Below are 20,904 nucleotides of genomic sequence, written 5' to 3' on the forward strand. Positions count from 1 at the left end.
ACTATTGACCTAAAATTTATATACCACTTAAATATTCAAAATTAAAACCAGGATTGAAAGAAGACAATGTTAAAATATATCTAGTATTTAAAAAAATAATGTTTCGTTTTCTGTAATATTTGTTAGTTTGCCGGAAATGTGCCACGTGGCGGTAATAGTAAAAAATTAAAAAAGTCGCATAAATTAAACAAACTCAATAATTATTTTAATCTAATGTCATGAGAAAATATGATAATAATTAAATTGTTAATTTGTATATTAACTCTCAGAAACTAACTAATTAGAAAATATTATTATTTAGTATGGATAAAATATGTAGTTTGTTTATAATAATTATCAAAAGCGCATCATCACGCTTAACAAAATTAATTAACACTCGAAAATGATTTGTACAAAATTAATTCAACGTTTTCTCTATCTTAAGATGGTTAATCCAGATAAATTACACGCACCTTCTGTACCCAAAACGATTCCCAATAATGACCCGTGATTTGATTTGAATTTTGATTGAAAAGTTATTACTAAATCAAATGCTAGTACATTTTAACAATAACAAGTTGCTACACAAGAAACAATTTGGATTTACAAGGGGTCGCTCGACAACTGACGCTGGTGTTGAGCTCGTTAAAAATATTTACAGGGCCTGGGAGGAGTCACAGGATGCCTTAGGGATATTTTGTGATTTATCTAAGGCCTTTGATTGTGTGCAACACGAAACTTTGGTCAGGAAGCTACGTCATTATGGAATTAGGGACACTGCACTCAGTCTTCTGATTTCGTATCTGAGCAATCGCATTCAGAGGGTTGATGTAAATGGAAAGAGATCTCCCGGGTCTCCAGTTACTGTGGGGGTCCCTCAAGGATCAATTCTTGGACCATTTCTCTTCCTTGTTTATATAAATGACCTGCCACATCTCCTAGGTGATAAACTCGAGATAGTATTGTTTGCTGATGATACTTCTTTAATTTTTAAAATAAAAAGACGTCTTTCAATATATGACGATGTGAACAATACTCTCTCTGAAATAGTAAATTGGTTTAGTGTTAATAATTTAATGTTAAATAGTAAAAAGACTAAATGTATTAAATTCACTACTCCCAATGTAAGATGTGTCAAAACGAGTGTACGTTTAAACGGGGAAGCATTAGATGTTTTAGAATCAACAGAGTTCCTTGGTATGACAATAGACTCTAAGCTCCAATGGGGCCCCCATATAAATAAATTGGCGAATAGACTTAGCTCTGCAGCCTATGCGGTAAAAAAAATTAGACTTTTGACTGATGTGGATACGGCACGCCTTGTGTACTTCAGTTATTTCCATAGTATAATGTCGTATGGCATCCTACTCTGGGGTAATGCAGCTGACATTAATACTATTTTTGTACTGCAGAAGAGGGCTATTCGTGCAATTTATAACCTGGTCCCAAAAGATTCGTTAAGAGGTAAATTTAAAGAAATTAAAATAATGACTGTCGCTTCTCAATTTGTTTTTGATAATGTTATGTATGTACGCAAAAACATAAATGATTTTCCCAGAAATTGTGACGTACATTCTATTAACACTAGGAACAAGAATAAACTTGTTACTCCAAGTACCCGATTACACAGGGTTAGTAACTCTTTTTTGGGGCAATGTATACGTTTTTACAACAGGATCCCAGAAAACGTTCAAAATTATTCAATTATAAAATTCAAAAGAGTCGTTAAAGAGCGTTTGTGTGCTAAAGGATATTACAACACTAATGACTTTTTAGTTGACTGCACACCTTGGGAATGAAATGATCGCCTCCAGGCTGTTTCAAACAACTAATATATACTTATCATTGTACCTACATGGAAAATGGTTAAAAAAAATGAAAAAAAAAAATATCCCGCTGAGTTTCTTTCGCCGGTTCTTCTCAGGTCCGAGGTGCTAAATTCCGAACCGGTGGTAGATTTTTGACAATCAATAAGCAAGTGCAAACACTTCTATATTGAATAAAGATTTTTGACTTTGACTTTGACTTTGATCTATTGTCCCACAATGTGCAGCTAACTGCTAGTATGTTAAGAATTTATAATCTTTAACATCGCCAAACTAGGCATACTTGGGCACATTTGACATTTTGAAGACAAAGGAACATTAAAACATAAATATATTTTATTTGTAAACTTTTCTATTTCATTGATCAATAACTTAAAATAAATAATATTTTTTCATCAATATTGTTCTGAGTCAATCTTGTTAAAAACGGATTTACTGGCATAATATTCTTTAAGTAATGGATTTCCATAGTGATTTATTAAAAAGTTAATAGATATATTAAATATTATTTTAATTATGTGTTTATAGTAACATATTATCATTAGGTTAAATAATCTGAGTTCAGTACAAAGATAAATAACATAAATTTTATTTCCAGTCAGCAATTTGTGTAAAACAAAGTGAAAAATGGGAACTGAACTTTTTGAAGAAACTGGAAAGCTTAAACTTTTAATTGATTAGTGTTAATATTTTTTATGAAATGTATATGCTAAAAATAAATGTGTACATATAGAATAAATAAATCAGCAAATATTTTTACATAGTATAATATAATTTATTTATCCTTTTCATACTATACCTATATTTCCAAATGATAAAATACTACATATTGTGAAAAATACAAAAAGAAAGCTATGAATATTAATTCATAAATTACTTTATCACTTAGTAGTCACTGCAGAACTAATCCGATTTTGTTTGGGGTTATGCTTGGACATCGCCAATTATATAAATAGTACTGCAAATTACCATCACCAATACCAAATTTAAGGGGTTCCAAAAATTCTTTATTATCCATTAAATCAAGTGCATTGAATACATCAAATCCAGAATTTTTAGCAGTGATCAATGCATCAAGCATTAAATCAATCCAGGGTGTTTTTGTTGAGACATTGTAAAATGAATAAGCTGCTTTTAATGTTTTGTGAACTGGATGATAGACCACAGTGGATGGCAGAGTGTAGTAACTAACAAAATCTGTAATAGAACCATCAGATGCTTCAACAACGTAACTATCAATTATTCCAGCCTGTGGGATAAACCAGTGTTTAAATTCTTCTTCTGAGAAAATTGGTACTAAGTCAAATTTTAGTAGATAGTCATTAAGAAGCTTAACTACTTTTTCTGAATCTTTTGGTTCCATTTTTCGAAAACCTGGAGTTTTTGGTAAGTCGGGTAACTTAAACAACTTAAGAGTTCTTTGCATTGTCATATTTCTTGAAAGGTGGCTAAATTTAATGTCAATTAACTTTTTAGGATTCAATGACCTATGCCAATAACGACAAGTAGCAATTGGTTTTGGCAAAACAATCCCAGCTGTATATACTCCTTGGAATACCCCGGTCAAATTTACTCTTCTTGTAATTTCTCTTATTAGGACAGGAGCTACACGTTTTGCTCGTAGCTTCTTATGAACACATAAGAAGTTAATTTCTACAACAGTTTGGATATGGTCATAGATTCGAAGTATTACTGGAATAGCAGATATAAAACCAACCAATCTACCCGATTTTACGACTCGAACTCCACAATGCCAGTCCATTCTCCATCCGGGTGGCTGCAAAGCCCATTTAAGGAAATCAGTTTGATAGTCAAATCGAAACATACAGTCATCATCTTCAACATAATTTTCATTTAACAGAGTATACAATTCTTTTAGAACTAAAGGTTCATTTAAGTTTAATGTATCCCATTGGAAACCATCAGGTAATGTATAAGGCTCAGAACGAATTTCATCTATGGATTTAGGTGGTTCGATTGGTTCATTTGTTACAATTTTCTCATTCCATTTCGGTACTGGTTGAGTTGACCAAAACTGATAAGATTTATGCAATGCTTCTTCAGTAGTTTTTGCCGGTTTTTGTTGCAGGTTTAGCACTTCCATTGCTGTTTTTAAATCTTTAAATGAAATGTTTTGGTGCACATCACTCGAATTAGTAAGAGATAATCCGTCATTAGAGACCGAACCTCGGTTATCGCCGTCTCCACCATTGCGCTTTTTTTTGTTCTTATTTTTTCTCTTAGAGTTTTTCTCTTCATTAGATTTTGGATATTCTCCTGCTTGTGCTGTCTTGTTATCTTCCATTATAGATTTTTATTAATTACAAGATAAATTTATTGCTCCGCGAGCTTTCCAGGCTTAGTCAAATGAAGTCTGCTTTCAGACCACAGAACACTATAATTATAATAAGTACAGACTATAGCTTAAAAGTTACAAACTATGGTTAGCGGCTATAGACATCGCTGCTAGATAAAAACCTAATTTAATGTTAAACTGCTAATTAAGGAAAACATTTTGCATACATTTTCATAAACTTCTTTTACGGCTTAATTAAAAAAATATATCTAAATTTTTTTTATCCCGAGTAGATTCATTTGTTTTTTTTTAAATGCATTATGCCCGAGGTCGAAAAATCATAAAGCGTTATAAGATTATTTTTAACTTAATTTAATAAATCCTCATGAAACCAATCGTGACAGTACAATTTTTATTTTATTTTTCTTATAGGAAAGGGTTAGTGTATAATTTTTAGTTAGGCCCAGGCCATGTGCCACCCCTTTCTCAGCACCCATAATTAAATCACTAGATAATAAATTAATGAATTTACTTTAATCCACTTTCGATTGATTCAGAAAATTGTTTAACTAAAAGCTAGCTTATAAAGCTATTTTATAATATTTTTCAATGTTTCAGGGATTATTGGACATTTAAATCAAACATTTAAAACGGTTTCAGTTGTTTTTAATAAAATTAATGTATAACAGTGTGTTACAAAACTCGTCTGCACTTAAGCGCAGCAAAATTATTAATTAAATCCAATTTGCTTAAAAAAGCTTCTATGTTAAGCAAAGCTAGATTGTTTAACCTCTGCTCTGTCATTACTGTACGTAAATAGTTTTTAACTCTGTGAGGTTGATAATAAAGTAAAATTTATCGTGAAATAATTTATAAGCATCTCGGCGTCTTTTCAGTTCTTCTGACATCAAATCAATCATTTACTACCAAAAAAGTATTTACTGAATTTCCATAACATGTGATGCACAATTTGCCACCCTTAATATCTGGCCGCCCTAGGCCAGGGCCTACTGGGCCTTAGGGCAAATCCGCCACTGCATACATCTGTACTATTAAAAGGTATGATATATAAATGACGATCCATCATAACAACATGGGCGGACTAGCTGAATACCATCCAAACTCACCAAGGAAGACGACTACACACACACACGACATTTAAAGTCAATGAAGAAGTGGTTGTAGAGTCCCATGAAAACTTACATTTAACTACGTGAATTTCATATTATATATATTTATTTCATATTACATATATAGATATTGTCATAAATAAAGATAAAATTCAGATTGTGATACGACTTGATAATAAAAACTTGAAATACATCGAACTATAAGAATAAGTTTATATATAATTATCGAATTTCTGAATTCTGGTAAAACTTTTATGTATATAATATATAAGAATAAAATCGTAATATTCGTTATCTGTGGCTGTTATAACCGTCTACTGTTGGTCTTGTTTCTATAATCTATATTAAACATAACTATGCTTTGATTAGGTATGACATTATGATAATTTGTCAATTTATATGAATATAAAGGAAAAGAAGTATTATTTTTGAACTAGAACTAAAACTAAAGGAAAAGAAACCTAAACAATCCGATAATTGTATATTTAAACAAATAAAATATGGGATGCGATGGAGGTACTATTCCACGTAGAGATGAACTTGTAAGATTGAAAAAGAAACCAGAACAGGTAAATATATGCTTCATGTTGACCTTTTCTTTCAAGTACTGTCTAATTATTGGGGTACTATTTAAGAATATGGTAATAACACTTCATTGTTTGTTTTTAGAAAGATAAAGATGCTGAGCGTTCTTTTAAATGGCGCAATTGCGCTTTATCTCAACAAACCTTACAAGAGCCAGTGGTAGCTTGTGGTTTAGGAAGGCTATATAGCAAAAGTTCTGTGTTAGAAGCTTTACTCGACAAAGAAAGCAAGCCTCAATCAATAGACCATATAAAAAATTTGAAGGTAAAGTATGAAAATTAATAATTTCTAGCTTCTAATAATACAAGTTATTATGATTATTGTGATAAAATATAAATTTTCAAAAATGTCTTACTATTTTACCTTACAGGACATCAAAGATTTAAAACTCACAAAAAACCCAGCTTACACTAATAGTGAGCATACAGATGGTGCTGTTGGAGAGGGAAGTGCACCATATATTTGTCCTATTAGTGGTTTAGAAATGACGGGCAAATTCCGGTTCATATTTCTATGGAGTTGTGGCTGTGTGCTTGCTGAGCGTGCAATGAAAGAAGTCAAACAGAACATTTGCCATATGGTAAGTTTCATATATTTAATAAGAATGTTTGGTTCAAGGAGTAAGTAAGTTTAGTTTTATAAACTTTTAATTATGTTTTAGTGCCAACAGCCCTTCACTAATAATGATGTAATAGTGCTGAATGGAACCGATGATGATATTGAACAGCTCAAAGAGAAGATGACAATTCGGATTGCAAACAGGAAGTCTAAGAAAACAAAAGTAGATAAGATAGAGAAAGAAATAAAAATTGAGACCTCAACAACCTCATCCACATCGACAAATATTCCTTCGACATCTGAGGAAATTAAAAAGGAAAAAGATGACCCCCAAGAAGGAAGCAGTCAAGTTAAAAAGGAATTAGACACAATACCTCTATCATTACCTAAATTTAATCCTAACAAGCAAACTAGAGGTCACTTTGGGTCGAGTAAAAGGGCTCACTCAACACAGCTAGCACAGGACCCTTCATACAAGAAAACAAAGAAAGACTACAGTATAGCCAAAGATCCCCAGTCCAGTGAAGTCTACAAGTCAATCTTCACTTCACATAAGAATGATAAAGATCAGCAGAGAGCACACTGGGTTACATATAATCCTTTCTACAACTAAAATATTTTGTTTTACGTACCATTTACTATAACCAGACAAACTGACAATTGGTTAAATTATTAATTAATTATTTTATTAACTTTGAAATAATGTTTTGAGTAAATCATAAATTTTGTATAATCATAATATCATAAATATCTTATATATATATTTTTTCTAAGGTCAGAATTGAAGATGGTCTAATATTTCAGTACCGAAAGTCTCTAATGATATTTAGTGAAGTGTAGTATAATTTAATTAGACCATTTGATCATATTGTATGTTGTATATAATATTGTGTGTCACCCTAGTGACATGTAAAATTATACTATTATATTTCTAGTACTGACCTAGGGTGTCTTGTATTCAGCTGCTAATACCAAGATGTCTGTCTCCATCTCATGTTTCCTGTTATGTAAACTTATTTGTAAGTATAAAGTTAAATATCTGTAGTCAAAGAGGAATCTGTAAGGAAATGGAATAAATAAACCGATTAAATGGAATGCTTTATTTAAGATTTTAATATTGCACTATAATTATTATTATTATTATTGCACATAAATTAAATATAATCTAATCATAAAACTAAAAAAAAATTAACTATTAGATTAAAAATAGTCTTTGGTGCAGTTTTCAGGTGATTTTAAAATATTTCTAAGCATCATTTTGTGCTGAATAATTTCATGTGAAATTAAAGGAAAAGATAAGGATGCAATGCATGCAATTATTTTAGCTTGAACATTTTAAATCAATTATCTGTATTAAAGAAATATTCCTGAATATAAACAATAATAAATACTAATAGGGAGTAAGCTTGGACATCAGAGATACGATCACACCACTCAATACGTCCGAAACGTCCTTAGGGCCCGGACGATAGACTAATTACTTAGATATAAAGACACGCCGACCCCGCCAGCGGGGTTCAGCATCGTGATGAAGCAGTTTTCTTACTATTAGTATGTATTCCTCTGTATATAAACTAAAATTTTATGTCATTATTATTTAGTGAAAAGTATCTGCCATATGTAAAACAAATGAGGTTTGTCCTGTAAATGCTCTTTGCTCAGGAATGTTGAATAAAATAAATAAATTAAATGCAAAAAAAGGAACACTAAATGCATATCTATATCAGTATAAATTCAATTTATCTGCTGAAATCATTGGTATTACAAAATTATAATAATGTTTTCGTTTAACTTTTTATTTGGCACAACAGAAAGTAATTTATTATAATGAATCTGCATCTTCGCGGCATTATATAGACTAAAAGACAGCCGGCCTTGGTTTGCAACGTTGTAGAGCACCAAAAATATGAGGCGCTGAGTTCTAGTCTCCTGCCTTCCGTGCTATATACCCTTAATATCGTGCCCTACATATTGTTCTTCGACCTTGAATAATATAAAAATGGGCGCTGAATGCATGTCCAGTCCGGGGCGTCTAGATGGTATAGGCCGGCCCTGATTTCTCCTATTTGAAACCTACGTCACGGTATGGCACATCGGTTATTGTATCGATCATCGAGAAAATGATTAGTAACAAAATAATAATGTAATAATAATAATTTTTTTAAACGATTGGTATAAAAACTTGTACTATTCGTGTATATGGCAAATTTACCTGATAAGTATGTTCCAATAATAGCCCTATTAGAACATACTTAACTGAAATAAAAGAATATTTAAAAATATAACGTTATCTAACGATATCTCTAACAATATTGATGCTCGTAAAGCTTACGACTACAGTTTGACAACTCGCTTACGGATATAGTAAGTCGGTAAGACATAGATTTACGCAGTTTCCTGTTGCACAGATGCTAATGTCGCTTCTATAATGAGATTAAAGTCTAGCTCATTGAGGCTGGCCTTGGCAGTCAGGAGATCCAGGAAGGTGTCGAGCGGCGACAGGCGCTCGCCCGACGGAAGCGCCGCGATACCTGCGGGAGACATTAGACATTAATGGCGGCTCACGGCCTCACGACACGGCGGGTGCGGGCGCAGTACCGGCGTCGCCGACGGGGCGGTGCGGCGCGTGGTCGCGCGCGGGCGCGCTGCCGCCGCTGAGCAGCGCGGCGGCGTGGTCGCGCGCGCGCAGCAGCAGCGCGGCGCGGTGCCCCCACGCGCCCAGCGCGCGCCGCCCGCGCCCCTCGCCCACCAGCTGGATCAGGCGCAGCTTGTTGTTCACCGTGCGCTTCTTGTCGTCGTCCTTGCCTGACACGATACAACGGGTCGATGAATGACAGACGGTATTCTAAATTTATAGTACCGCTCATCGATCAGAATATTCTATCGAATCTGTCAAGCAGCAATATTGAATTTTGTCGAGTTCTAGTTTGAAGCGAGTGAGGCACGAGGGACATAAAATTTGAGTTCCCAAGATTCGCGGTGCACATGTTGATAAGTGTTCCAACGGGTTGCCCATTTGGCCGTCCATTTAAACAATAAAAATAAACTTTTTATAGGCATGACCCTCATGATCTGCAGCTTTATAGGCTAGCCACTAGACCAAGGACTCGACATACATGTACCTATGATATATGAGTATCTCGCAGCTAATTGGTTAAATTATCCATTAAATTAAACGTCCAACCACTTTACTACCACCTACCACCTTATAACCACCGGTCTGCATAACATCAGCCATTTATAGAATAATGTAATTTGCTTTTGACTCGCCTTTTTTATTTTGGTTGAAAAAACTGATTCCATTAATTTAATGTGGTCTTTCGCTAGACCCATTTTTTACGAAACCATAGTCATGATGGGGGTAACAGAGCACAGGCACAGAGTGCTTAATTTTATTTTTTGTATTTACTTGATGTGGCTCTTATATTACTCACTCGCTATGATCGTTTTGAGGACGTCGATCTGCAACTCAAATACGTTTCGATGCACGTACTGAACAAACGCGTGGAAAGGTAGCGTGCGGTACCCGAGGTACGTGAAGAAGGAGCTGAAGCCCTGCGGAAGAGGGAAGGCGATGGAGTCCGTCGCCACGTAGTACTGCTCGAGGATCTTGAAGAGTATCAGCGCGTGGGTGGGGTCCATTTCATCTCTAAAATATAATATGTAAAACGTAATTAAGATTTATCGTCTATGCTTTTTAATGTAACTAATCTCTACTACTCTATAGATGATAGTGAGATAAGCAAACGAAATAAAAATTAGACGAAACAATAAGTGCGAAAATAAAAGCAAAAAATCATAATTTGCTAAATGAAATATCGAAACCAAAAATAAATGACTAAAGCCAATTTCACACTTAAAACACGAACAAAAACGAACCACCAACCGTGACTCCAACAAATGTGAAACCCAACGAAACAAAAACAGACAAACTCTATATTTATATGTAAGCAAGCGAAAAAAGTCCTGAAGTAAAACCATCACAAAAATAGGCGCCAAAGAGCTTCAAACCGACAACTTTGCAACAAAAAAAAAAAATGTTCGCTATGATACCGACAGCATGTAACACACATAAGTTGCCGACAACGTGAGCACACTTTATGAAAGTTCCTCTCCATACGGGATGTGACAAAATTGACTCCGACATCGACAGATAAACCTGATAGGGTATTTTAAGTTTCACTTGAAATACAACAAAATAACATCGAATAAATTTTAACAAATAAGAGTCAGTTTATTCGTATATTTCGCATATATTGTATATTTGAGTAACTCTGTCGGGAGAGAATTCGATCACAGCCCGTGTACGACGAGACAGGCGTACATGTACTGGAAGCCCCGGGGCTGGTGCGCGCCGACGGCGGCCACGGCGCGCACGGCGGCGCGGCACAGCGCGCGCGCCGCGTCCAGCTGCGCCGCCGCCCAGCGCGTGGCCAGCGCGTGCACGCCGCTCTCCAGCGCGCCCGCCTCGCCGCTCTCGGACAGCAGGTGCACGCTCACCGCGCGGAGGTTCTGGGGTTCAATCCGACGCGCATTCAGATCACTCTCCGACCCTGTTGACCTAGGTGCGTTCTCCTCGAGGCGGGACGTAACGACTGACGCTGCTCCGTCGGTAATTCGTTACTGGCGAGATCCACTCGAAGATTTCGTACATTATTGAGATACAGAACTTGAGAAAAGTGTCAAATATAACTTGGCATCTCTTTTTGGAGGCAAGGACGATGGCGAAACAACCTTCCTGTGCCATAACATGACCAATAACCGTATTATGCCAACCTATTATTTTACAAACATCGAAAAGGAAAGACAGACGTACATTAGATATGAAGCAAAATATATTTTTACCGTTTACCTCGACAAGCATCAAACGGATTTTGTGATAAATTATTGTCTCGAAGCGTAGGAAGGATTTTAAAAATGAAACCATGAGTTTTTTCCAACGATTTTAGTACAATTGTAAATAAACTTGCACGTTTAGGGACACTGTCATTCCTATTTAAAGTCTCAGTAACAAATGGCCCGTTTTAGTATTGGATTGAAAATAAACATTGTATTTGCTAACTTTTTACAGTTTAACACCCATCGACTCCTAAAATTATGTAATTTGGCGAGTGCTTATTTTAGTTTATTAAAGTTTAGCCGAATTGGATCGTGATATAGTATGCAATTAGAACGATTGACACAATTCTGTGCAATCATATGTATCAAACTGTTAATACGTTGACCTGCGAGATGCGACACACAGCTGGGAGTACTCACGGCGGCAATGACGTGCTCCTGCTTGCTGGTGGTGCACACGTCGAGCTCCGCGAAGGGCAGCGCGTCGTGCGCCACGAGCGAGGCGCGCCGCGCGGCGGGCGCGCCCGGCGACAGCGGCGTGCTGCAGCGCGACAGCGCCTCCGGCTGGGAGGGGTTATTTGGTGATGGACTTTCTTCGTCAGAGGACTTTAGCTACTTTATATCAGCACAGACCCAGAACAGTACTTTCAGATTCCTACCTTCGTATGATGAGCTTCCATACAAATTTTAATCGTCCTACCCTTTTGAGAGCCCAAAAATATATTTAAAAATAGTAATTTTTAGTGCTCATCTACCTTATGTTATAAGAAGTGTCTGGGTCAAATCTTATCCTTTTAGTTCCACCGATGGAATTTGACACAGTGAATAGTATATAAATTTTTTTGAAATTGTATCTAATAAATGCAGGTTTTGTCATAAAAAATTCAGAATCGAATGAAGTTTATATTATAATTTGTTCTCATGATATGAGGATCTACATAAGAATTTAGACACAATTGAAAAAATAAAAAATCAAACTCAAATAAAATGAATAATATCAAAAACAGAACAATCGTACCTGATAGCAGTGCAGCGTGACGGCCAGCCGCTCGCGCACGTGCTCGGGGCGCAGGCGCGCGCGCGGGTTGGCGAGCGCGCACAGCGCCGCCCACAGGCGCGTCCAGGCGTCCTCCGCGAACTGCGCCACGCGCTGGCGCGGCGCCAGCACCACGGCCGCCGCTGCGCCGCGCCACAGCGCGCACACCGACACGCACAGGCTCGCACCGCCCGCCTGCGCACGATTGCTTGTACGACTTCACCAGATTCACCCTCGTAGTTGCTAACGGCCGCTTTCAATAACCCATCTAAGATTATGGATGTATCGCTATCTCCGATTATCGGTAAAAACTTATCTATCTTTTATTTTCGTTTCACAATCTAGGATAAGTGTTATCTATCTTTAAACGACGACAGATTACTTTCCTTCTGACCCATCTAAGCATCTTCGAACGTGTCGTAACTACGACACAATTTCATTCTCAGAACTTGTTTTACTTTTACTTATTTTTCATTTGCTTATTACATCCAGTAATAATAAAATAGTACTATATATACAGTAATAATAATAATTATTTTAAGTATAAACGGGGTATCCGATGCATTAAATCGTAGTGCCAAAAGTACATATATGACAACTACAAACTAGTTGAGGCCGTAAAGTTATGGAATGCCCTTCCAGAAAAAATAAAAAAGCACAATCTATTTCAACGTTTAAAAATGCTGTTTTAATAATTAATTACCTAAGTAATAATTTAGTGTATAATATATATTTATACTTATATTTATATACGTATTTAGTATAAGTATTAGTGTGTTAACATTTGTATATAAGTTTAAGACAGAACCTACTACCCTGATGGTTTTAAAAAAATCTCTCTCAGATTGGATGGTCTGGAAGAGATGGCTAATTAGCCGCCCATTGTACAACACATAAAATAATTGGTTATCTTTTTGTTTTTTTTTTTATACAATAAAGTATATAAAATTATCCCGCTGAGTTTCTTTCGCCGGTTCTTCTCAGGTCCGAGGTGCTTAATTCCGAACCGGTGGTAGATTTATTACTATCAATAAGCAAGTGTAAACACTTCTATATTGAATAAATATTTTTGACTTTGACTTTGAAAAACATAACATAATATAGATATATAATTATGATTATGGTATATCTTCCCTTATTATGTATATCTTATTATAAAGGGAAGATATACCATTATGGTATATCTTCCCTTATTATGTATATCTTATTATAAAGGGAAGATATACCATTATGGTATATCTTCCCTTTATCATCTGATAAAGGGAATCATCATATCATATATCATGATTTTTGAAGAAAGTTGGAACATTATTGAATTCTGATATTAGGTATCTACATACATAAATATTAGGAAATGAGTACGACAAAAGTGACCTTGCTTTTTATTTGTTACACTCAAATAGGGTTGTTTGATACAATTGATTGATTTTTAAATTCATTCAGCTCGCGTGCAGCCTAGATCTATATGCAAATTCGTAATGATTTCATTTAGTTATAAAATTCTTTCTGTGACCGTACGATATCGGTATCACTGTTACCTACTGTATCATATGTAATGGTATCGAAACGTTTTTTTCCTGTATCATTCGAATTAATTCCACATCACTGTCATCACTCCTACAATATTCCATAGTTTAAAAATTACAGCAACTTTATTTAAAAAAAAAAAAAACAAAGTTATTGACCGATAAGCGAATGATGTTACTAGAGATAGCTTCGTCTATTCGCAACAAATTGAAACTTTTTTTAAATGCTAGTAAGCACGATTTGTATGAATGGTCCTATCTCTAATAAGTTATTCGTCCTCCCGGGGACGAATGCCAAGTTTGATAGGAAATGCTAAGCGTCGATAGTAAGGTGTCGATAGCCAGTGTAATCACAGGCACAAGAGACATAACACCTTAGTTCCCAAGGTTGGTGGCGCATAGGTGACGGAAGGAATAGTTAATATTGCTTACAGCGCCTTTGTCTATGGGCGTTGGTGACAACTTACCATCAGGTGGCCCATATGCTCGTCCGCCAACCAATGCCATAAAAAAGGTACTTTCATTTCAATAATCTAACGACGGCAAAAGAACAGATTTGGCTATCTAGGTTATTGATTACGGCCATAAGACGAATTCGAGACGCTTCTGTTTTATTTTTGACATTGAAAGTTACATAAATGTTGTGGTAACATTATTTTTCCTATGTGACTTACCTTAACGTCAGCAAACTTCAGGTGCAAAGTGAAAGGCAACCAATTCATCAAGTTGATAGCCGACGCCGATAGGGAGCGACGCGTCACGGCGTATGTAGTACCTATCAAGTACTCCTGCATAACCCGTTGTAGACCACCTAATCCATCGTGTTGATTGAGGCATAGCCAAGATATTAACTGCAAAAAACCATTATATTTAGTATATAATTAATAAATATATAACAGTTTAAATATTCAAGAGGTAAATATTTTATATTCCAAAAGTTAACTCCACTCGTATAATGTCAATGAAAAGGAATACTATCGTATGTATTTTCAACGAATATATCATTCATAACTATTTATGAACATTCAAAGACTTAAATCGAAATATCGTAATTTGTCATTTGACATTCTAGTTAATTTATAGAAAATTGGAAATTAGTGAATATTGGCAAAAAAATTAAAAAGAAAATCTATGTCATTATTTTAATTGTAATCTTGATTTTTTTCTTAAAACGGCTAATAAAATATACCACTATAATAAAATAATACAGGTACTAAAGTACCGTACTAAAGTTCAGTTGAGTTTAGGTAGGGTTCGACTTATGATGGACTATTTTCCAAGTTGGAGCTAAAGTAGTACATAAGCCAAATAGTGCAGGTAGCTAACACAGGGGGTGTTAACATGGGGCTGGTAATTATTATACTATAAAGAATACCTCTTCAGCCAACTCCATGTTCCCTTCATGTTGTATCAAATAATGCATGATGGCTAATTTATTCTCGATCACCGTATCGCTTTTGAAGGTTGACGATAGATCTTTATCCGTCACATTCATCGTAACCACATCCAGAGTATTGAGGTCGACCATGGCGTGAGCACCCCATCCCAACAATGGAGCCAAGCTCGGTCCACTGTCACTAGGTTCTAGAGGAACGACTATATGACAGCAGGGTTCGTGATGAGGACTGATGTCTATGAGGTGGGTGAAGAGCATTGGTATGTTGACAAGTAGGTGGTTATCTGGAACCATAAAGTAAAAATACGCAGCGTAAGTAGATTTCATAAGAATGAATACACCTACAACATTAATCCTTATAACTAAGGCCTGTTCTCCTTGAACCTAAGACTTATAAATTCCTTGTATTTTGCTGATAGCTCGAGTATATTATGCACAACAGCTAATTATTATTAGTATTATCTTTACTAACAATACCTACTATTCAAGATGCGCTTATTCACTGTACCATTTTTCTTCTAAATATGTCCATAACTGTAAAAACTCTTAGGTACTTATATTAAACTGTATATTTACCAATGTCTTTTTAGTTATTCTACTAACATGCTTTTTAAGCATAAAAAATATGGAAACTTACCGTTATACAGGGTGTAGGATGGTCGTAGTGATTTCGCCAGTGACCACGGTAGGTCAGGCACAACACTATGTACTACGCAGCCATGGTGAAGTAACGTCACAGAATAGGCAAAGTTCACGCCAGAATCTTTCAAATCAACGTCATCTAGTACTAAAGAACTAGTGGAATCGTCTAAAGGCTGAAATATTTAATACTAAACTGTAAATTTAATTCGATACAAAGTAAAAATGTTGATAAAATTTTATATTTACAATTGTATTGTGACATAAAAAAAGTTTATGTATCTTTAAATATCTTTTTTTATTTAAATCGATTATCCTTTTTTCTTATGCTATTATAATATTTCCACAGCTGGTTTGTTTTATTTGATATTTGAGTATATATATTGCGCTGTTAAATTTTCTTGTTGTTACACCAAAATATAAAGGCTACCTTGTAAAGGTAATGATGACAGACACAAAGCAAGCCGCGCTGGTCACACACTATATACAAATCTAAGCTACAGTCGTGAACGCGAAGGGGTATCGGATCGTCTTCATAGGAACCGCAAGCCGCTGCGGCGCCATGCGCTCCTGGTACATGCGGCAAGCTAAGAGGAATATTTAGCTGGAAAAAACATCAATTGTTTTAATTTAAACGTATATTTTTTTAATATTTTAAATCGTAAATTGTATTTAAAGACGATTGGAAAGAACATTAATAGTAATTTATTTTTTGACAATGAAGTTTCAGGTCAATATTTGATTTTTTTATTATGAAGCTACTTGGTAGTAGAGTTTTGTGCGAACCCGTCTGTTCGAAGCAGCACTACTTAGTATTATTGTGTTCCGATTTGAAGGGTGAATAAGCCAGTGGAACTACAGGCACAAGGGGCATAACATCTTAGTTCCCAATGTTGGAGGCGAATTGGCAAAGTTACAAATGGTATTGTTTTTACGGCGCCAATGTCCATGGGCATAGGTAACCACTTAGCATCAGGTGGCCCATTAGCCCGTCGACCTATTTATGTCTATAATGGTTAAGAATTAGTTTATATATTATTTCAAAAATCGAACGTTACTGATCGTTGGCAAATTTAAATGAACCAACGATGAAGATGATAATTATAAGTAATATAAAATAATCTTTTTCTTAACATTTGAATAAGATTCTTATGAAATTATTAAATCTGGTATACTTAAAGGAAGGCAGTGTCGTGGACAACAGAAATACGCCATGATGTTTTATGTACAAATACTATTAATAAAACATCACGGTGAGGTCAAAAGGAATCGCAGGTGAACTCATCCAAATGCCATAAATCTCTTAAATATATTAGAATAAATGATTCGTCTTCAGTCGACTCGCAATTCGTATATTAGCAAGTGTAATTACGAATAGAAGAGGATAACTTAGGTATTTTTAATACAAGGGTTACTTTTTAAAATAAATTATATTTGAATTACGATCAAAACTTTTTGTTTTCGAGATTGTGTGTTAAAGAAAATATTTAACTAAAGTTATTTAGTATACTTAATATAAACTTATAGATTATAGATAATAATGTAAAATTCCAAAAGATAATGGCGACCACCATTTTCAAGTGAGATTAGCCATCAGCGAGACTCATTACAATGCATAAATGTATGCACTGTAGACAGGTTCCTAATAAAAGAGGTTGAGCCGTTCTTTAACGCAAGAGATAGCACTGAAATAATATGGTTTCAATATACTTATTTCTATGTAATTAAGTTCAGGGTGAAGCATAATTCCTTTGATGGTCAGCAGATTACAGACTGGCTGAGATTTTATTATTGCATGGTCCCATTTTGTGACCCAAAAACCAATAAATATGAAATAGTTTTTTTACTCATATTTTTTATTAATTACGCCTTTATATTTTATTATTTTTTAATTTTGAAAATAATTAATGTAAACCTTATAAACTTATATCAACATTATATTACATTACTAAACTTATACATATTATTAGTTACATTAAAATATGTAAGACACTCTTTTCAAATTTAAATTTAAAAGTGCAGTAATGAGACTTGTTGGAAAACAAGTATCGTTGTTTTCAAATATATCTTTGTCAAGCACATTTTTGTACAAATCACGAATAGCTAACAAAAGTCCGTTTTGTGAAACGTCGCCAGGGGACCATACGCATGTGAATTTTAAATAATGGCATCCCATTTGTCTTTCACGCCGCCACGATTCATCACCCTGCCATGTGAATGACATGAGGCAGAGGTTCTCTTTAAGACAAAACAAATTTATTCCGTCTTCTGTTAGAATAAACAATATCAAGTTATCACTATTCTTGGAATTTTACGCTGTATGAATTTTTCGACCATTGAAAAATATTTGTTTATGAATATTTTTTTTATTTTAAAAGCTGTACATTAAGATATCAATTCTAATTTCTTTAAAAATTAAACGTCCAGGAATAAATAACGGTTTAATTATTAATATTAATTTATTTTCGCAATGTATGTACTGAATACAAATAATATTTTTATTTAAATATTAAACTCAAAGTTTTTTAAATGCATACAAAAAGAGTCCAAGACTGAAGATCATACCTAAGACTTGTAACTTTAAAAAAAATTTATAGAGTATAAATACTTAAGCATTGTATACAAGCTGGCTTTTGCTTTTATCATGACCAACAGCTGAGTTGGGTTAGAACTTTCAAATACCATTGGTATAAATAATTGATACATACCACTGTCTCATGGGGCAGATCAGCATGGAACTGTAGAGCGGAGAGTGTCGGCGTCAACTCTGACGGAGACTTAACCTCCTCACCCTCGGCGAAGCTTTGAGTGGGTGGACGATAATGTATGTAGAAGAGGACCTGTAAAATTTAATTAATATTTTGCATCCAACTGACTCCTAGATATATAATAATACATTTTTAGTTTTACTTTTATTACGTTTAATTCTTTATTTGATGCATATAAGCTTATAATTATTGATGTGTAGTAGCAATGGAGCTTAATTCAAACTGACTGTTACATAATATTAAAAATTAAATTTATATACTTTACTCAATAATCAAGAAATAATGTTCCAAGTTCCTTAAAAATGCACATACATTTTACATGGTAATCGTACAATTATGCAGATATTAAACAATGTTGAACTTATTTTGTCATCATGTTAACCAGTAGATAGAGTAGAAGAACATTGAACAAGGTGATCTAAGTGGATAGAGTAAGCCAAAACTCCTAGAAGACACACAATACTTGGCTAGTGATTAGTAGCAGAATACACATGTTGCAAGTATTAATAAGCAAATTGCTTGGGCAGATATATTTTCTTCTTAGAAGAGGTTAGGAAATCTAGTTTGAATTTTCAGGTTCGATTGATATTATTTCAAATAAAGAATATATCTTTTGTCTATTTAAAGTAGATCATATTCAAATTATGATGAATGGAATGGAGGTATATCTATATTTTAGTGGTCACTTTCGGATATCTTGTTTATCACAAGATAATTGATATCTCAAAAGTGAAACACAACCATAAAAGGCATTCAAATTTTACAATACAAAAATCTTAAAGTGAATTAAGGTTTGTAAGAGAAACACACACGGAAAGGGAAGCCAGAGCTTTGAATACTAGAGTAAAACACAACATATTTTTGTATATATATACATTATTGTGGAATATGCATAAATTATGGAAATAATGAAAAGTTTTTATAAATTAGCTTGATTACACCAATTTTATTCTATTTTTATTAACAATGGAGATCAAATAACCACACAATGCAGCAAATTGCCTTTCTTCTTTGTAGCAATTATATAGACGGAAATGTGTGTTGATAGAGCTATTATAAGATACACAACATGCCATTCCTTACTCTAAGTACCTAGTAGCTATAATTTCACTGGAACTATTTCAATATCAATTTTCAATTCAGGGTTAAAATCACTAGTGTGTGTGTACTCAAATAGCTGGCTTTAGATTGAGCAAAACAATACAATAAAAATATCACCTGATTGACACAGTCCCATTGCGCCCATGAGAAAACATTAACAATTGTTTCAGGGTCCGTATAAACCCCATCAAAGCCCCATTTCTCGGAGCCATCATCACATTCATTTAAGAAAAGGGGCGAACGATATATTTTAATACCTGAAAATTATAATGTGTATACTTATGTTTCTGAATAACAACATAAAAACCTATTTCATAATAACAATATTTGATACAAATGTAGATACATACACTCTAAATGTTTGAAAAGCAAAAATCTGTCGTTCCTTATTCCAGGGCTGTATTTGTTACTTTTTCCATAGACAAATTGTAACATAATCTGTTTCGTTGAAGCTTCTTCCACTGCTTCAGGGACAACGACTTTATCAGGCAAAAGGGAAACAATGTAGGGATAATAAAGGGCTTCTTTAGACTCATCTGGTGATATAATTTTTTCCACATATACAAGTAAACTGTGTGTAGAGTTGACCGATGCTTGAATTATGTTAAGTTTTGTTTCAAAGGTGTACAAAGTAGACAACGACTTCGTTTTGTTTGAGTATACTCCGACATTCATCACATCACTGTTTCGAATTGTCGATACCCAGGTTAATATTTGTGCCCCATCTTGCTCCTGACCAACCAATCGCCACTCGCGAGCTGTGACTTCTATAAAAAATAATAAAATAATAGGAAATGACGAAGAGGAATAAAAAAAAATAATATATAAACAATATCTAACCTTCTTCGTTGTTAGCTTGAAGGACCCCGCAAAGTTTAACAGCAATATTTTGTACTGTCATTTTTCCGTTGATAACGTAAAACGCTATATTATAATAAAAGTTAATCTGTTTTAACACATTATAATTATGTATGTCAGTGTACCAAAGCGTTATCAATTTATAAATAGTTCAGGATATTATTGACTTTTCTCGCTCAAATTCTATCAGCTGGCAACCAGCTGTATATCAAAGTGAAGTTAGTAAAAGCAGTTATGACAACTTCGGTAAAATATTAAGTGGCGCTGGTGTTCAAGATATCCAATACGATTCAGGTATTGAAATTAGTTCCATGTTACGTGAAAAAAATAATATATTGAAAAATGTGTTGTATAAAATAATTTGTTG

The 20,904-nt window shown here is 34.4% G+C and overlaps 2 protein-coding genes across 2 annotated transcripts; one reads left to right on the forward strand and one right to left on the reverse strand.

Moving 5' to 3' along the window:
• Window positions 1-5,594: 5,594 nt before the first annotated feature.
• LOC125067752 (replication termination factor 2) lies at window positions 5,595-7,469 on the forward strand. The gene is made up of 4 exons (XM_047676499.1): window positions 5,595-5,800; window positions 5,901-6,080; window positions 6,187-6,396; window positions 6,478-7,469. The coding sequence occupies exons 1-4, from the start codon at window positions 5,732-5,734 to the stop codon at window positions 6,985-6,987; spliced, it is 969 nt and encodes a 322-aa protein (XP_047532455.1). The 5' UTR covers window positions 5,595-5,731; the 3' UTR covers window positions 6,988-7,469.
• Window positions 7,470-7,534: 65 nt separating this feature from the next.
• On the reverse strand, window positions 7,535-20,745 carry LOC125067758 (protein pigeon). The gene is made up of 14 exons (XM_047676512.1): window positions 20,520-20,745; window positions 20,030-20,446; window positions 19,797-19,936; window positions 18,519-18,650; window positions 16,241-16,414; window positions 15,809-15,986; window positions 15,151-15,455; window positions 14,450-14,626; window positions 12,232-12,444; window positions 11,634-11,777; window positions 10,699-10,886; window positions 9,809-10,023; window positions 8,973-9,179; window positions 7,535-8,905 (listed from the first exon to the last, which is right to left on the reverse strand). The coding sequence occupies exons 1-14, from the start codon at window positions 20,578-20,580 to the stop codon at window positions 8,760-8,762; spliced, it is 2,697 nt and encodes an 898-aa protein (XP_047532468.1). The 5' UTR covers window positions 20,581-20,745; the 3' UTR covers window positions 7,535-8,759.
• Between the last annotated feature and the right edge of the window lie 159 nt (window positions 20,746-20,904).

The sequence above is a fragment of the Vanessa atalanta genome, chromosome 1, assembly GCF_905147765.1.
Source record: "Vanessa atalanta chromosome 1, ilVanAtal1.2, whole genome shotgun sequence".
NCBI classification, from domain to species: Eukaryota; Metazoa; Arthropoda; class Insecta; order Lepidoptera; family Nymphalidae; genus Vanessa; species Vanessa atalanta.